The sequence below is a fragment of the Bufo bufo genome, chromosome 1, assembly GCF_905171765.1.
Source record: "Bufo bufo chromosome 1, aBufBuf1.1, whole genome shotgun sequence".
Taxonomy (NCBI): Eukaryota; Metazoa; Chordata; class Amphibia; order Anura; family Bufonidae; genus Bufo; species Bufo bufo.
The window spans coordinates 589,480,292-589,499,988 of record NC_053389.1 but is presented as its reverse complement, the minus strand read 5'-3'; the positions used below and the strand labels follow the sequence as shown (position 1 = coordinate 589,499,988).

General features: G+C 44.9%; 1 protein-coding gene and 1 long non-coding RNA gene across 2 annotated transcripts in view; one reads left to right on the top strand and one right to left on the bottom strand.

Annotated features, from left to right (window-relative positions):
* Positions 1 to 200: 200 nt before the first annotated feature.
* Positions 201 to 19,697, bottom strand: part of LRGUK (leucine rich repeats and guanylate kinase domain containing) — an 80,475-nt gene continuing 60,978 nt past the window's right edge. Inside the window, exons 16-20 of the mRNA XM_040415748.1 lie at positions 19,262 to 19,398; positions 13,746 to 13,834; positions 11,773 to 11,907; positions 10,006 to 10,181; positions 201 to 521 (exon numbers count right to left, since the gene is read on the bottom strand). Coding sequence (XP_040271682.1) covers positions 331 to 521; positions 10,006 to 10,181; positions 11,773 to 11,907; positions 13,746 to 13,834; positions 19,262 to 19,398 — 728 coding nt within the window. The 3' untranslated portion in view covers positions 201 to 330. The remainder of the gene's footprint in view (positions 522 to 10,005; positions 10,182 to 11,772; positions 11,908 to 13,745; positions 13,835 to 19,261; positions 19,399 to 19,697) is intronic.
* On the top strand, positions 1,721 to 19,638 carry LOC120987129. The gene is made up of 3 exons (XR_005775926.1): positions 1,721 to 1,736; positions 12,299 to 12,303; positions 19,520 to 19,638. It is a non-coding gene; the product is annotated as an uncharacterized LOC120987129 (long non-coding RNA).

Below are 19,697 nucleotides of genomic sequence, written 5' to 3'. Positions count from 1 at the left end.
CTGAACACATAATTTCCATTGAAATGTATTAGTGCCGGATCCGGTTTTCCGGCCTGCGCATGCATTTAAAAATGCAAAAAAATAAATAAAAATCGGATCCGTTTTTCCGGATGACACCGGAGAGACAGATACAGTATTTCAATGCATTTGGATCCGGATCTGTCTGACAAATGCCATCCGTTTGCGTCAGGATTGACGGAACTGCCTGCCGGAATCCTCTGCAAGTGTGAAAGTACCCTTAGCAATACATATAAAAACAATATAATCATCATAAATAATAAAACTGCTGAAAGTCGTGTACATTGCTATAATGTTATTTGAAAGCAAGTTCTAAGTTGTTGACTTCTTGCGTCCTGATGGAATAGGAGGTAGAATCGGTTTAGTATTGGAGCCTGAACGGCTTGTATAGATCCGGGGTGAGGAGGAAGATGATGATTTGGACTTGGAAGCACGGACATCCGAGTGACTTGAAGATGGAAGGCGTGGAGTCTCTGGAGTATTTCCTGCATATTTCAGGTCACCTGTCAAGTATACAGAAAAAAACAACATACAGGAGTTAGGAATCCTGGAATATGATGTCCTTAGTTCTGATGACTTCTGTCATTTCATTTTTCTCCATAGTGGATTCAATACAACCAAAAAGGACTTAATGTGCACTAGGCATGTGGGACATGATGGTCTACAGCAGGGATCCGCAACCTTTAACACTCCAGCTGTTCAGAAACTACAACTCCCACAATCCTCCTTCTGTGGGAGTTACAAGAACAGCTGAGTAAGTTTGCATGCTGGGAGTTATAGTTTCACAGCAGCTGGAGTGTTGGAGGTTGCTGATCCCTGGTCTACAATGATCTCCATCCTGTGGTTCTCCAGCTGTTGCAAAATTCCCCTTCTGCCCTGACAGCCAGCAGGTAGGAGTTGTAGTTTTGCAACAGATGGAGAGCCATAGGTTGAGGAACACTGGTCTCATACGACTGGATTCACATGTGGGCTCATTTTACTTCACGGTCAAATCTACCAGAAGATCTGCAAGTCTTATATGCGGATTTGGGTACGGCTTTCAGTCCTTGCTTTGCACCCTAACACTACTTGACAGCTTGTCCTCTTCACAGCTTTTTAAACAAGTTAATGGCCACACAGGGTCCGGGGCATTAGACTCGCCCTACTGTACGTGCACAGCTGGAGGGTACTGTACATTCACTTCTGTAACTAAAAATCTGTTCTGTTCATCTTAATAGGGTTGTTTTGGAGACAAGCAAATAGATTTCTGGGGCAGTCACAGAAACCTTTGTAACAAATCTGCAGTATATGAGCATACTCTAAGGCCAGACACACACGAGCGAGTTGAATGCGAGGAACTTGCAGCATGTGTCAGTGAAAGGTCCCGTTCTGGCCTCCGTTTCTCTGACAGGATCACACAGCATTAGGCTACATTCACATGACTGTAGATGTTTTGCGTGTGAATGTAGCCGGCCCTATGACAGAAATGCCTATTGTCTGTGATTGCGGACAACACACAGTGTGCTGCACCCGTTCTGCAAAATTGCGGACCCAAAAATACGGTCGTGTGAATGCACCCTTAGGGTCCATTCACACGTCCGTTGTTTCTTTCCTGATCTGTTCCGTTTTTTGAGGAACAGATCTGGACCCATTCATTTTCAATGGGTCCTGAAAAATATCGGACAGCTCAATGTCAGATTTTTTTTCAGGACCCATTGAAAATGAATGGGTCCAGATCTGTTCCGCAAAAAACGGAACAGATCAGGAAAGAAACAACGGACGTGTGAATGGACCCTTATACTGATTTAGAATGTTGTGTAACCCTGAGAGTTCTGGAATCTATTGTATTACACGGACAGCATGATATCAGTCTAAGAGCAGGCATCTCAAACTCCGGCCCTCCAGCTGTTGCAAAACTACAACTCCCACAATGCCCTGCTGTAGGCTGATACCTGTAGGCTGTCTGGGCATTGTGGGAGTTGTAGTTTTGCAACAGCTGGAGGGCCGCAGTTTGAGATCCCTGGTCTAAGGCCTCTTGCACACGAACGTGCGGCGGCCGGGACGGATTCAGACCCATTCAACTTGAATGGGTCCGTAATCCATCCACACCGCAAAAAAATAGAACTGTGTCTGCATCCGTGATGCGGAGTGCACACGGGCCGTGCGGACCCGCCGTATACGTTTGTGTGCAAGAGGCCTAATTCAGTAGATTCCAGGTTTACACAGCATTATAAATCAGTATAATGCTCTGCGAACTTGTCAGAGGAGTGGAGGCCAGAACGGGACCTCTCACTGACAAATGCTACAAGTTCCTCACATTCAACTTGCTTGTGTGTGTCTGGCCTAAGGGTTCTGCTTAGAGATAAGCACAGAGGCTCTGTTGCTGCCAGCGAAGCAGCGCTGCTACCTGGAAGTTCTTCTCCTTTGAATAAAGAAGGAATCAGGTAGAACAATAAATAAAAATGTTAGGGCCATTAAACCATCCTTTGAACAAAAATGTTAAGCTTATGTTCAGACCGCATTTTCATGCCAGGGATTTTTATATGTTTTCTGCACTGGAGTCCAAGCCAGAATAAGCCTATAACACAACTGTCCATCGATTTAAATGTGAATCCACAAAGAATGAGCATGTTCATTTGAGGCACGGTTTCTACAAGGAAACAGTGTCGGCTGTCTGCATACAGAATAGACCCATTCAACAGGGCTAAATCCACAGTTTGCATACCACAAATACACATCAGATCTTAAATATTTGTTCTGGTATACTCCACTCTGAATACACCAAAGTTGGTCACAGGCAAGCTGGGTGCAGTCTACCAAACTGAAGACTGCTTAACATGCAACACAACAGACGTTATCTACGTGTTAGCAGGGGCGTAGCTATAGGGGGTGCAGAGGTAGCAGTCGCTACCGGGCCCAGGAGCCTGAGGGGCCCAAAGACCCTTGTGCCACATAAGAAAACACTGGAATTATAGAAAGTGTATGCAAGTTACACCTCTGGCTGGACAGAAGGGGTTAGGTTAAGAATTTGGTATGGAGGAGGGGGGGGGGGGGGGGCAGTTTCAATTTTCGCCCTCATGCAGCACGAAGGTTTGAGGGAAGGGCCAATGACCAATGTAAAAGAGGATAGCTGAACACATTGCGAATATCAAGAAGGGATATGAACAGCATTCAGTATCAAAACACTACAAGACACATCACAATAGCGATCCTACATCACAGATATTCACAGCCCTTGAGAAGATCAATAAACCATGGAGAATAGGGAACCACATAGAAAATATGTCAAGGGTCGAATCAAGACGAATATTTGAATTCGACACTATATCCCCCACAGGCCTCAATGAAGACCTTGAAATTTTGGGATTTCTATAATTTGACTTCTCCTGGTGGGGTGCCCCATGGGGACAGGAAATATAGGTTCCGCTGTTCTACCAGCCCCTCTATCTCTTCTCCCCGTGAGGTCCCTCCTCCCATACACATCACTTCTTATCAAGTATTTCTATAATCAATATTCATTACAGATCTCTGAGTCCATACAGCAAAGACTCTAGCACTTATAATACCTCTTGTACGTCATTGTACTCTATACCCCTGTGTAGTCAGTAATTGCAGTGGCGTTGCGAGGGGGGTATGGCGGGTGCGGGCTGCACCAGGTGACACCAGTCTGATGGGGTGAATGCATAGGCGTGATTCCCCTTTAACGCTGTGAATACTAATCAGTGCTTCCATTTTGGAAGCGCTGATTAGTACCAGAGGACCGGGAAGCGGTGAAAGATCTGTACTCACCGCTTCCTGGTCCTCAGCTGACAGCAGGAGGAAGAAGATCGCGGGAGGTGCTGGTAAGGAGCGGCGGCGTCCAGGAGCAGGAGAGGTAAGTGTTTTATTTTTTTTATCTGAGGCTGCTGGGGGCAATTGGGGCATAATGGCCAGGTTGCTGGGGGCTGAGAGGCATAATATGGGGGGGGGGGGCTGAGAGGCATAAATTGGGCTGAGAGGTATAATGGGGGGCTGAGGTATAAATTGGGCTGAGAGGCATAATGGGGGGGGGGCTGAGGCATAAATTGGGCTGAGAGGCATAATGGGGGGGGGGGGGCTGAGGCATAAATTGGGCTGAGAGGCATAATGGGGGGGGCTGAGGCATAAATTGGGCTGACAGACATAATGAAGGGGGGGGCTGAGGCATAAATTGGGCTGACTCGGCGAGGCAATGGCATAATAGGGCTGAGACTCCTGAGAGGCATAATGGGGGCTGAGAGGCATAAGGGCGGCTGATAATGGGGGCTCAGAGGCATAAGGGCTGATAATGGGGTCTGAGAGGCATAAGGGCTGATTATTGGGCTAATGAGAGGCATGGGGGCTGAAAGGCATAAGGGCTGATTATGGGGGTGATGAGAGGCATGAGGCTCTTATCTGAGGTCTGATTGGGGGTCATTTACATTGAGGTCTGATTGGGGGGCTAATTTGAGGTTTTATTGGGGTCCTATTAACATTGGGGGTCTGATCGGGGCTGTCAGCTGAGGTCTGATTGGTGGTCTGACCTGAGGTGTAATGAAAAATAATCTTTTTCTTATTGTCCCTCTCTAAAACCTAGGTGCGTCTTATAGGTCTCCTTCCTGAACTGCAGAGCGGTGCCCACTTCCATCCCTGAGCCCAGCTGCCCAGAGCACTGATCCTGCGCTGCTGGAGTGTTTAGAACTGTAAGTATTTACAGTAATTCACTGTAAGCTATATTATATATATTACTTGTTTTATGTGAGTAAGGGTGCTGGGAAGTTGAAGAAGGGGGAGATGAAGAAGGGGGAGATGGAGAAGGGGAGGGAGGGGTGGATGGAGGGGTACAGTACTCTGCACATTGTAAAAAAAAAGAAAAAAAGTAAGCACCACATTATTTTCTGTCCGCCGTCACAAAACAATCTGGAAGTGGCCCTCCCTCCCAAGATTTGCCCACTCTTCTTTGCAAAAACACTCCAAATCTGTCAGATTGCGAGGGCATCTCCTGTGCACAGCCCTCTTCAGATCACCCCACAGATTTTCAATCGGATTCAGGTCTGGGCTCTGGCTGGGCCATTCCAAAACTTTCATCTTCTTCTGGTGAAGCCATTCCTTTGTTGATTTGGATGTATGCTTTGGGTCGTTGTCATGCTGAAAGATGAAGTTCCTCTTCATGTTCAGCTTTCTAGCAGAAGCCTGAAGGTTTTGTGCCAATATTGACTCGTATTTGGAACTGTTCATAATTCCATTTAGCTTAACGAAGGCCCCAGTTCCAGCTGAAGAAATACAGCCCCAAAGCATGATGCTGCCACCACCATGCTTCACTGTGGGTATGGTGTTCTTTTGGTGATGTGCAGTGTTGTTTTTGCGCCAAACATATCTTTTGGAATTATGGCCAAAAAGTTCAACCTTGGTTTCATCAGACCATAACACTATTTCCCACATGCTTTTGGGAGACTTCAGGTGTGTTTTTGCTAAATGTAGCCTGACTTGGATGTTTTTCTTAGTAAGAAAAGACTTTCGTCCTGTTACTCTACCCCATAGCCCAGACATATGAAGAATACGGGAGATCGTTGTCACATGTACCACACAGCCAGTACTTGCCAGATATTCCTGCAGCTCCTTTAATGTTGCTGTAGGCCTCTTGGTAGCCTCCCAGACCAGTTTTCTTCTCGTCTTTTGATCAATTTTGGAGGGACGTCCAGTTCTTGGTAATGTCACTGTTGTGCCATATTTTCTCCACTTGATGATGACTGTCTTCACTGTGTTCCATGGTATATCTAATGTCTTGGAAATTCTTTTGTACCCTTCTGACTGATACCTTTTAACAATAAGATCCCTCTGATGCTTTGGAAGCTCTCTGCGGACCATGGCTTTTGCTGTGGGATGCGACTAAGAAAATTTCAGGAAAGACCAACTAGAGCAGCTGAACTTTATTTGGGGTTAATCAGAGGCACTTTAAATGATGGCAAGAGTATTCTGACTCCTATTTAACCTGATTTTGAATGTGATTGCTTAATTCTGAACACAGCTACATCCCCCCATAAGACAGTGCACACTTATGCAACCACATTATTATTTTTTTGTTTTGTTTTCTTCCCTCCACCTAAAAGATTTCAATTGAGTGGTACAGTTTATAGGTCACATTAAAGGTGGAAAAAGTTCTAAAATGATTTATCTTTGTCTCATTTTTTTACAGCACAGAAACCTGACATTTTAACAGGGGTGTGTAGACTATTTATATCCACTGTACATACGCGCGCGGCGTGTCTGTTTGTGCTTTAGGGTGCACACCTATGGGTGAGTGACGTCACCCGCCGGACCCAACACCACTACTAGCCCCCCCCCCCCCCCGTTGGCGATCTGTCTGCTTAGCCCCCCTCACATCAGCGGTCTGTTCAAAGGGACGTCAGCGGTGCCGCGGCGGAGCTTGATGGACGTCACCTACGTGACTCGTCCGAACAGGTCAGAACACGATGACCACACAAAGAAGCGGTCACCAGAAGAAATTGAACAGCATTTGGTGTCTCGGTCAGCCAGCCAGCAAAAGTGGGGTGCACCTGACCTAGGTGAGCTTCTGCCAGCAGGGGGGAAAGGGGGTGCTGGGGCTCTAAGCTTTGAGGAGGGGGGGGTCTGCTGAGCTAACAGATGCCCCCTACGGCAGTAGCCCCCCATAGCCCCCATATATGGCTAAAAAATTATTGCTTGGGAGGGGTGACACCATTTTCTACCGCACCGGGTGACACCAGCCCTAGCAACACTACACCCCTTTGTACTCAGTTTACATTCCGGTTACTTAGCACCAACATCAAGTGCATTGATATATGAAACAGCCTTTAGTATGTTGCCTTTTTACAGTGCTTCGCGGATTCCGGTTGTGAAGTGGGTACAGTTCACATATACAGGTAAGTTTTTCAGGTGAACCGCGCTGCTCCAGAGCATACAGAAAACCCTCCTTTCCGAATCAAGCAAATATCACTGGATATGGGAAAGCATTCAGGTCACATCGATTCAATTTCTCCTTTCTTTGTGCACTCCTATGGAGGATCAAGGTTGCCGCAGATAGTGAAGTAAAATCACAGAATTAAAACTGCAAAGGTTTTATTGTACTTAACATATCCCGCCCGCGCATGCGCACTGCATGGAATGATGCTGCTGCCCACAATGGTCATTACAGTGCGCATGCGCCGGCTGGATATCGGCCAGTACACTGGCTGACGTAAGAGGCTTACAGGGCGGGCCAAGCTTACAGGCTGGGGAGGGGTTATGTGAGAAGAAGGCAGAGCGGCCTGGGCACTTACAGCCCGAACGCCGCCCCTGGGCACTTGCGAGCCCTCATTTACATATGAATAAAACTCAGTTTTTTTGGTCTATAAGGGCAAATTGTGGTGACAGACTCCCTTTAAAACCGATTTTACAAACTTTGTTAACCCTTTAGGCGTTCTACAAGAATTAAAGGAAAATGGAGATCAAATTTTTAAATTTCACTTTTTTGGCAGATTTTCCATTTTAATTCAATTTTTTCTTTAACACATCAATAGTTAACAGCCAAACAAAACTTAATATTTATTACCCAGATTCTGCGGTTTACAGAAACACCCCACATGTGATCATAAACTGCTGTATGGGCACACAGCAGGGTGCAGAAGAAAAGGAGCGCCACATGGTTTTTAGATGCCATGTACCATTTCAAGCCCCCCTGATGCACCATTACAGTAGAAACTCCCAAGAAGTGACCCCATTTTGGAAATTAGAGGAAAAAGTGCCAGTTTTATTGGTACTATTTTTGGGTACATATGATTTTTTAATCATTCATTATAACACTTTATGGGGCAAGGGGTTCGGTCAAGTGACATTTTTATAGAGCAGATCGTTACGGACGTGGCGATACCTAATATGTATACTTTTTCTTATTTATTTACAGTTTACACAATAATAGCATTTTTGAAACAAAAAAATATGTTTTAATGTGTCCATGTTCTGAGAGGTTTTTTTTTCTTTTTTTACGGTGTTCACCAGAGGGGTTAGGTCATGTGATATTTTTATAGAGCTGGTTGTTACGGACGTGGCGATACCTAATATGTATACTTTTTTTTTTTTTTTTTCACTTTAACACAATAATAGCATTTTTGAAACCCCAAAAATGATATAGTGTCTCCATGTTCTGAGAGCTATAGTTTTTTTATTTTTTGAGAGATTTTCTTATGTAGGCGCTCATTTTTTTGCGGGATCAGGTGACAGTTTTATTGGTACCTTTTTGTGGGACATACGCCTTTTTGATCACTTGGTATTGCACTTTTTGTGATGTAAGGTGACAAAAATGGCTTTTTTTGACACATTTTATTTTATTTTTTTATGGTGTTTATCGGACTGGGTCGATCATGTGATATATTTATAGAGCCGATAAAATGTATATTTTATTTTATTTTTTACATTTATTTTTTATTCTTCAAATGGGGGAATTTTTTTTTTACATGTGAAACCTTTTATTTTATTTTTTAACACTTTATTGATGTTTTTTTGTATTTTTTTTACCACTTTTCGTCCCCCATAAGGTCATACAAGACCTCTGGGGGACATTTACTTCACATTTTTATATATTTTTTTCACTGTTGATTTCTCCTGTAACTGGGGCTGACATAGTAGCCCCAGTTACAGGAGAAATGCACCCCTAGAGAGGCTGTACAGTGCAATGCAGCGCTGTACAGCCTCAGTGCAGGGCTAATCGAGGTCTCTGAAAGACCTCACACAGCTCCTGCACTCTCCTGTCCTGGCGATCACATGACCGCCAGGCCGGAACAGGAAGCGCACAGCTCGGCGAGCGCTGTATGCAGCGATCCAGAAGGCAGGGACACCTGGGGACTGTCCCTGCCTTCTCTCTGGGTTGCCCTGCTGTCACTGACAGCGGGCAACCCGATCAGCAGCTGCACGATTAGCGTGCAGCTGCGATGTCTGAATGGACATTTTAAAACGTGCATTCAGACATAGAGATCCACCTCCCGGACGTTTATATTCAATGGGCGGACGGGAGGTGGTTAACCACTTTGCGGCTTTTGGGTGTGCTGATGATAGAGCACCTTTATCCAAAATACTAAACTGGTGAGCCACCGGACAGCTAATGGACAGCTAATTTTCACATATTTACTAAAACATGATATGTTATGGATTTTGTGAAGCCCAGTTTCTCCATAGATTTCAATGGAAAATCATAAACTGCACCAAAAAAAAAAACGGCAACAAAATCTACATGAAACTAAAAATACTCACATGCGGATTTCAGTGTAGATTTTTTGCCATGTGTGAAGGCATCCTAATTAAGTGCATAAAATATGTGTAAAGCCAGCAATGTCGGTAAGGACATCATGTGTCAGTGAAAGATATATTATTGTGTAAAGGAATGTGTCATCAAAAATTACCTATTGTTTAAATCATGTTTTATGTTATTTTTGATGTTATTGATGTTGATCTTGCAGTTTTTGCATTGACCACTAAGCCTAATAATAGGTGCAACTTCTTGGTCTGTACAGATCACTTTACTGCAGTTACCTGCCTATGTGTGTCATTCTAATCCAGCCTGTAATGATACCAGCTCTGTATAGATAAGACAGGATCCACCATTCACAATAGGCGATTGTCAGAGCTTATCTCATCTTCCCTTGTACATTGACCTCTGCACAGATCACAGAGCATGGCTAGAAAACTCTCCCATAGAAGTCAATGAGGTCCCCTTCAGACCACTGTGTCTATGGACCATTTGGCTGCCTTAAAGCAATTTTCTTAATGCTTTCTAAATGCTGTTAAGAACAGCTCAGGTAAGATGGCAGCTCCCATAATCATGTTCAGGAAATGGAATAAATAAATCTACAATCAGAAAATAAAAACTGATTAGAAAAAAAGGATGTATGTTACTATCTGGTGACAGATTTCCTTTAAACGTCTGTCAGTAGCTATGATGAATGCTGACATTATTGGTGGTATACTTGCCTTAGCATTTAAAAGTAAGACTTAACCAACCTGACAAAGTGTCTTGATCTCGTCCAATACCAGACAAATCCAATGGTTCCATGTTATTTTCTTGAGGTGAATGAATATTAATGATAGGAGTTGACTGAGAGGATGATCTTCTTGCAGAGAAGGCACCAGCAGAGGACAGCAAGGACAGCCCAGAGCTGGGTCTTGAATCTCTGGAACTGAAATTGACTACATTTAAAATACGATTTATACAATTACACATAACAATGAAAAAACAAACAACACTGGATGGAAAGTTATCAGTAGTATCACCTTCGCGCACAATCTACAAAACATAAACCTTCTATCTCGTCCTAATCTAGTCCATGGAAAAAGTCAAATTAAAAATCTGACTGGTTGCACTTTTACAGTTCTCAACACTTAAATTCCAAGACCAAGAAGGACAAGCCATAAGATTATGCAAGTCGAGGAAATAGCAGGTATCACTAAGATCTAGGTTATAGAGTGGGGTGACATAATGTATAAGAGTCTGACCCCTGTAGTCTTCATTTCTGGTACACTAAGGGCTTGGCGTTACATTGATTTGGTCGTGAAATCAGTAGTAAGGCCATTTCTCCAAAGTGTCCCAGGAGCCATTTTTCAACAAGACCGTGGCAGGATGCATGTACTACGTGAGTACGTGAACTATTATGAGCACCTTGTGTGGCCTGCAGCGTCTCTGGACTTGTCTCCAATCAAGCATATCTGGGACAGCCTTGGTCTGCAATTGCAAAGGGAGCTGCCAGAAGCGTCTCTTGATGATTTGCGCGCCAAAGTGCATGCAGCGTGGCAGAACATTCCTCAGACAACCATTAATAACCTCATTGATAGCATGCCAAGGCAGGTAAGTGTGTGTATTTCTACACGGGGCATTCATACTCGATAATTCTATGACTTTTCCTTCTTGGTGTTGCAAAATTTCAATGTTGAGTGGTGTATATATGGTCTCAAATTTTTGAATACCCTTCCTTTCCCGAATAAATGGACAAAAAGCAGCTATAGCGGAGGTGCATTTGTCATCTGTTTACTATGTGCACCATAAAGAGTTCCGAGCTCAGTGGGAGTTCCCTATGTAACAGCTCTCACAGTACTCTAGCCTGTGTCTCCTCCCTCTCTCACAATGACATGACTGGGCAAGCTGTGATTTCTGCAGGAGATCATAGTACATATATCTTTATTTTAGATCAGGGGTGCACAACCTGCGGCCTTCGATACCATTCTGTGTAGCCCCAACCATCTGGTAACAGACATGTATGTCTAGGTCTTTGCTCATATGTATTTTTCATGTATTCTCACATCAGATGGAGTCCTGGAAGTGTAACCAGACATTTATGACATATACTGTATGTACAATACGCCATAAATACAGTATTTCAGTTGGTAATACCCCTCTAAGTTTTATTTTGGGCCCAGACAATGTGGCCCCCCATCAGGAAAGGTTGTGCACCCCTGTTTTAGATGCACTGCAACAAAGGTGGCAAAGGTGTGTATACCCTTTAATATTTGAGAACATACCCTATTTATTTGCCGCCCTATGGGAATTCACTAATAACACTAGGTTGATAATGTCTTGGCCGGTAAATATGAAGTGAGCCTCATGACAGTTTGTGGTACACTGATAAATCTGCCACATTGTACTATAATGATGACTTTTGCCATATCAGAATCTCACCTCTGTTATATCTCTACATAGACAAGGGTACTAAGGTAGTATCTTCAAGACTCCTAAATGTATTTTACCTGCAGCAATGAGGTCTCTACAATTGTTACCTGGTTTCAGGACTAGCTGGTGGGAAGCTACGTTCTGCTGTGACATTACTTCCACTTGGCTGCATAGATGAACATGATGTAGGGTCTAGAAGACGTCTGTGGGTCCCCAAGGTTGCTGGAGCTGTTACAGGACCTCTAAAGGGAGGAAAAATACTGATAATTGTCAGATCAGCAGGAGACATTTCATACTACATCAGTAAATGAAGGTGCATTCTCGTGAAACGAGTGACCAGTTTATAGATCTAACTAGACCCAGCTCAGTCTTGATTGGGACAGCTATTAGGCCCCTTTCACTCAAACGAGTTTTCCGCGCAGGTGCAATGCGTGACATGAACGCATTGCGCCCGCACTCAATCTGGACCCATTCTTTTCAGAGTGTCTGTGTACATGAGCGTTGTTTTTCACGCATCACTTGTGCGTTGCGTGAAAATCGCAGCATGTTCTATATTCTGCATTTTTCACGCAGTCCTGGCCCCATAGAAGTGAATGGGGCTTCAGTGAAAAACGCATTGCATCCGGAAGCAAGTGCGGGTGTGATGATTGCTAAGAGATGTTGTTTGTAAACCTTCAGTTTTTTATCACGGGCGTGAAAAACGCATCAAAACGCATTGCACCCGCGCGGAAAAAACTGAACAACTGAACACAATCGCAGACAAAACTGACTAAATTTGCTTGCAAAATGGTGCGAATTTCACTGGACGCATCCGGAGCCAATCCGTCACACTCGTGTGAAAGTGGCCTTACAGTTTAAAGTGTACCTAAACCTTCAAACTGTTTTCTTTAAAAGTATTACAAATCCGGTAAACATCATTTTTGTAATAAATTAATTGGTTTTTATCGTGTTGCTATCATAACAGGTCCCCAAAGCTGGGGCCTGTCTATAGAATTTTTCAGTGCAGTACATGCAGTATGCTGTGTACGGATTCTGTGTTCTACAACAGATGAGCACAGGACTGGCAGGAGCACACATCGCTGCTCTTGCATGTGCCCACTTGGCGCAGCTAAATCCTGGCAGAGCATATGAGTGCAGGAGACGCCACATGGATGGGCTATACAGAGCTTACAGCAGAGCGGAGCGGGCGCAGGCTGGAGCAGCTATGTGTGCTCACTGAAACATCCGTACACCGCATACATAGCTTTCGTATGGCTTCTGTTTGGGCTTTAGTGAAAAGGGACAGAGCTAGAACTTCGGGGGCCTCTTTTGAATAAAATCAATTAAGAAAATATAATACAAAATTTCTTTTTAGAGGGTTTGTAAAAGTTTTAAAGAAAATTGTTTAAAGGTTTAGGTACCCTTTAAAGGTGTTGTGCAAACTCCCCCTCCTGGGCAGACCTGCGAAGGGAAGCATACTTACCTGCTTCCTAGTGCTGTCTCCTGGCTCCTTCGCTCGGGTCCCTGTATGTTAGCTTCCTGTTTTACCCTGCTGCAGCCAATCGCTAGCCACAGCAGTGACCTGCTCCCCCTATGTCATATGACCAAGATGAGCAGGTCACCTTTGGGGCCAGCGATTGGCTGCAGCGACGTCAAACAGAAAAGTGTACACTCATAGGGCCCAGCGGAGCAGCCAAGGCCAGGGGGCATAGGGTCTGGGAGCCAGTGCCGGGAAACAGGTGAGTATGCTTTTCTTCACAGGTATGCGCAGGAGAAGGGGGTTGCCAAACACCCCCTTCCCCACAAAGGTGTAAAACCCCTTTAAGGGCTGTTTAACCTGGTAAATAGGACTGCATGTGAAATAGTAACTAAACCTTGCTTTATATGCAAAACAATGGTGGTCAAAACATTCTGCTGTAGGGTTTTTTTGTGATTGAAAAACATGTACTCTGTGTGTAATAAAACTGGTCTTAAAGGGGTTGTCCATGCCTTTTATATTGATGGCCTATCCCCAAATCAGCTGTTTCTTCATAGAGGTACGCAGCTCTGTCCATTGTGTGAAATGCCACATAAAACTGTGTGAAGCCAGCCTAAGTCTCACCTCTGAAACAGCTGGGTGTATGTCCCTGATGTCTTCCCCGCCAAAGCCTGTCGTGCTGCTTGCTGTCGTCTTTGTACCGAAGCCTCTTCCTGAGGGAGTTACAATTAGGGCTCATGCACACAAACACGTGCCAATGCCCATGCATTGGTGACCGAAAATTGTGGTCCCGAATGCATGGGCACCATCCATGTTACCTGCGCTGACGGATGCAGACCCATTTTAACTTGAATAGGTCCACGATCCTTCGGCACCGCAAAAAAATAGAGCATGTTCTATATTTTTTTGCAGTGCATAGGCACGGAGAGGAATCCCATGGAAGCACTCCGTAGAGCTTCTGTGGACTTCCACTCTGTGCCTCCGCATCTGCTGGATTGCGGACCCATTCAAGTTAACAGGTCTGCATCCGTGATACGGTGCACACACAGCAGGTACCCATATATTGCGGACTTGCTGTTTGCGGGCCGCAGTACAGGCACGGCTGTCATGTGTATGTATGCATGAGGCCTTAAGAGACACATAAGAACAGCTATATGTCAACAGGGAAGAAACAAGTGTTAGGCTACTTTCACACTTGCGGCAGAGAGATCCGGCAAGCAGTTCCGTCGCCGGAACTGCCTGCCGGATCAGGCAAAATGTATGCTAACTGATGGCATTAGTAAGACTGATCAGGATCCTGATCAGTCTTAAAAATGCCTGATCAGTCGAAAAAATGCATTGAAATGCCGGATCCGTCTTTCCGGTGTCATCCGGCAAAAACGGATCCGGCATTTATTTTTTCACCTTTTTTTCAGTCTGCGCATGCGCATACCGGAAGGACGGATCCGGCATTCCGGTATTCTGAATGCCGGATCCGGCACTAATACATTCCTATGGGAAAAAATGCCGGATCCGGCATTCAGGCAAGTCTTCAGTTTTTTTCGCCGGAGATAAAACCGTAGCATGCTACGGTTTTCTCTTTTGCCTGATCAGTCAAAACAACTGAACTGAAGACATCCTGATGCAAACTGAACGGATTACTCTCCATTCAGAATGCATGGGGACATACCTGATCAGTTCTTTTCCAGTATAGAGCCCCTGTGACGGAACTCTATGCCGGAAAAGAAAAACGCAAGTGTGAAAGTACCCTTACCCATATGCTGCCATGCAGTAAAGTTTACATACCGTATACAGGGGCATACTGCAGATTAGAAAATCCATAGCATGGTCGCACATCTGCGTGACTGTTTTCTTCCTTTTATATTAAATATAAATGCACGCACTGCAGAGCTCAAATAATCTGAAGAAATGGGACCATTCAATTTTCTCAAGAAAGTCACCCCACTGATCCTTTGAGCCTATGAACTTTCTGGCTGTTTGGCACCAAATGCTTTTTTCTTTTAACTAAAAAAATAATAACTACTGGTATATTCCTCAGGTCTGAGCCCTTTCTATTGAGGGAGGGAGTTTGAAATCCACTGCTTCAATATGTTTCCCTTTGCTACCACACAAACATGCATAGAGGTATCTCCCAGGGAGAGAGAACCATCTTGCTAGCGCCACCTTCTGAAAGTGGCTCCCTTTGAATCAAAGTCTGACTTGAGGACATGACAAAGAAAAATAGCCAAGCCAAATATCCATCCGTAGACAGATGTTTCAGGGTGTTTGCCCCTAATCAGTACGGAGTAGGATTCTGCCTCAGTGAGATGCCTGGATCCAGCTTAGACAGGGTGCTGGCTCATCTTAAAGACTTTTTAGCAGTTCTCCATGGTATGGGACTTTTTTTTGGCAATGCTTTGACTCAGAGAGCCACTTCCAGAAAGTGGAGCTAGCAAGATGGTTCTCTCTCCCTGCATATTGTTTCCTCGAGGAGCATCGCCAATAAGTCTCCACACACAGCTAGTCTCTTTAAAGACATCAAGCACCCTGCCTAAGCCACACACAAGACATCACAAGACTCCGTACTGACAAGGGGCAAGCACCTCGAAACAACTGTCTATGGATGGATATTTGGCTTGGCTATTTTTCCTTGTCATGTCCCAAGGCTTGTTTAAAAGTCAGACTTTGACTTGTAGGGAGCCAATTCCAGAAGGTGGCACTAGCGAGATGTTTCCCTCTTCCTGGGAGATACCTCTTTGCATATTTTTTCCCATGGAGCATTGCCAATAAGTCTCCATACACAGCTGGTCTCTTTAAGGTGAGCCAGCACCCTGCCTAAACCACCACACAAACGATATAGACTACATTGGTATATTGCTTTTACCTCTTATTTCAAAATGGAACATGAAATGCAATGGATTTCAGTCAATATTGCTAACCTATAACATTTTAAGGAAGGTTGTTTTCCTACTGCATCTGCAATGCCTGTCCAGGGTTTTTCACCAGACGGAAACCTCAGAAGGATACGTTTAACTGACCATCACCCATAGTCATGGGACCATTCATGACAGCAGCCTAATTCTTTGACATTTGAAATGTTATAATGGGGCTAATACCAAAATCATCACATCTGCTCTTACATTTGAGGTATTCCTCTTTATATATTCCAAACTATACTTTTCCAGGGAAATAATGAACACGTACAGTAATAAACACAATTCCCTAGCTTAGGCTAGTTCACTCATCATTGATTGCTGCTCAATGCAGGAGTGGAGGCTACACAGAGATACGGTATAATGGAAGATTTGCACTTGGTTTTGGCTCACAATCACTGACAGACATTAGTAATGTCTCAGGATAGGTCATCAGTATCTGATTGGTTGTCGTCTGACACCCGGGACCCCTGCTGATCAGCTGTTTGAGGAGGCATCTGCATTCCTGTGAGATATGGTATAATGGGAAGATTTGCACCTGGTTTTGGCTCACAATCACTGACAGGCATTACTAACTTGAACTGGGACTTAAAGGGGTTTTCCAAGACTTTATAACTCATGACCTATCTTGTGGATAGGTCATCAGCAGGGCCGCACCGCCAATTAGGCGAGGTGATGTGATCGCTTCGGGCGGCGCGGCCCTGGTGACAAGTAGGGGGCGGCAGGCCACAGGGAGATGGGCGCTTTCATTGTGGAAGCGCTCATCTCCATAGTCATCTGTATTGCTATCCTCAGGACAGCGATACAGATGGATGCTGCGGGGCAGGGGAGGTGTCTCTATCAGAGGCCGGTGCAGGCAGCACGATGACATCATCACGCTGCCTGAGCTGTACAGCGCGGGACACAGGCCGGAAGAGGCTTGCATCGCATGGCTGCCAGCCTGATGGAGGTAAGTATGTAAGTTTATATATTTTTTATATGGTACAATACAGGAGAGGAGCGCTATGGGCGCACTGTGGGGGCACTTGTTACTGGCACATGATTGGGGGGGGGCATCTATGGGGGGGCACTTCTTACTGGCACATGATTGGGGGGTATATATGGGGGCACTTCTTACTGGCACATGATTGGGGGGCATCTATGGGGGCATTTCTTAGTGGCACATTATTGGGGGCATCTATGGGGGCACTTGTTACTGGCACATTATTGGGTGGCTCTATGGGGGCACTTCTTACTGGCACATTACTGGGGGGCATCTATGGGGGCACTTTTTACTGGCACATTATTGGGTGGCACTGTGGGGGCATCTAGTGAGGCCACAAAGAAGGGGTATTTTATTTAGGGAGCACTTTTGGGGAAGGGGGGAGAGGAACATTATTGGGGAATCTACTGTGGCCACAAAGTATTTTATATGGGGGGGCTGTGTACAGGGACATTTTATACTGGGACACATTATGGGGTGTACTATGGGGAAGGGGAAAAGGAGTACTATGGTGTCATCTACGGGGGGCACTAAGAAGGGGTATTTTATACTTGCAAATTATGGGGGACACTGAGGGCATCTACTGGGGCACCATATAGGGGCATTTTACACTGTACATTATGGGGGGCACTAGGAGGAAGGGGGGGAGAGGAGCACTATGGGGGCATTTACTGGGGGCACTATATAGGGGTATTTTATACTGGCACATTACTGGGACATTAGCTCAACTGGGGCCATTAAAAGGGGGTATTTTTGCACTGGCACACATTATAAGAGGGTAGTTTTTGTACTGTCACATTATAAGGAGAATTATTACTACTGGGGGGCATTATGGTGGGCTTTATTACTACTGGGGGTCTATGGGGAACATGATTACTAGTATGGGCACTATGGGAGCATTATTATAGTGGGGACATGTTGAGGGCACTATTACTACCATGTGTGCTCTAGCAGAGAATTATTACTATTGGTGGGACTTTTGGGAGCACTATTACCATGGGGGCACCCTGGCACAGTATCAGCTTACCACAATTATTTTTGGGGGACGTTATGTTTACACTATTAGTGTCAGGGGCACTATTTTCTGGGCGCAGTTATTTTAGGGCACTGTGTGCCAATAATTATTGAAGGGCACTATCTGCATGGTACTAGTATCATCAGTTTTTTTTTTATCTGTTTCTGCAGTATAGTATTGAGGAGCACAGCAGCACAGTATTGGGGGTGGTAGGATGATTTGTCCAGAAGATGGGAGGATGATGGAAAAGTAGTAAACTAAGATTTTTTTTGTCAAACTGCAGAGACAAGAAATGGCTGAAAAATGGTGGTCTGGTCTGAAGGTCTGAAAGGAGAAGATGAGGAAAGAGAACATCTACATCAAAGAGACGTCACTGGATGTAAGAGGTATGGGGCGCTGTATTTCCCTGTATGTTCTGTAGTGGTATACATAATGTTAGGAAGGAAGGGGTTGGGGGGGGGGCTTTTTCAATTTTTGCCTCAGGTAGCATAAAAGCTAGGTGCACCCCTGATCATCAGTATGTGATAGGTGGGGGTCTGACACCCAGGAACCCTGCTATCAGCTGTTTGGGAAGGCACCGGCGGTCCTGTGAACGCTGCTGCCTTCTCACAGCTTTTCCTACTCCAGTGACAATGCGTTCAATGGTCATGTGGCCTAAGAGCATCTCAGCTCCATAGAAGTGAATGAAGCTGAGCACCATATCAAGCACAACTACTATACAATGTACGGTGCTGTGCTTGGTAAGCTGCGAGAAGGCGGCAGCGCTCACAGGATTGTCGATGCCTTCTCAATCAGCTGATCAGCGGGGGTCCCGGGTGTCAGACCCCCACCGATCAGTTACTGATGACCTATCTTGGAAAACCCTTTTAAGCTGAATCTCACTCCATTTTCCCCAATATTATATCTGCTCATTCTGCCTTAGACCTTTCCACATTCTTTCCTTTACTTGGATCATAGAGAGATCTGAATTCAAATATTTTTTCCACTTGGCCATGCAGATTTGAATTATATTTGTGATACTGACATCTTAGCTCTCTCAACCCCCTGATACCAACCTACGAGCTGCTCGCCCAATCAGGAGGAGTCGTGTAAAACCCCACTAACATATATTGTACCAGACTTTCTTGCAAATTGTTACTTTCTTGTGGACTATGTTAGAAAATAAAGACCGCTATCACTACAACCACCGAATGGTTTTCATGAACTTCCCACAAAACACCGATGTGCTTACAGCAGGAGTCTTCTGTGGCGATACTTTTACAAAGATTTTAGCAGAATAGTTTCTTGCAGCAGAATCCTGAAATTCATTGTTTTGTGAAGACTTATATGGTCCTTTTGGTGAGGATCCGGCGATTGACTTTCCGTGGTCTAAATTTAGAAGAAAAAAAAAGCCACAATATAAAAGAATCAACATCGACAGCTTATGCAGAATAAGGGTCCATATTCACATGTTCGTGAATGTGTCCGCACCAGTTCCGCAATTCTGCAGAACGGGTGCGGACCCATTCATTCTCTATGGGGCAGGAATGGATGCAGACAGCACACTGTGTGCTGTCCGCAGCCGTATTTCTGGAGCGCGCCGCCGATCTTCCTGTCCGCAGCTCTGGACAAAAAATAGAGCATGTCCTATTCTTGTCTGCAATTGCGGACAAGAATAGGCAGTTCTA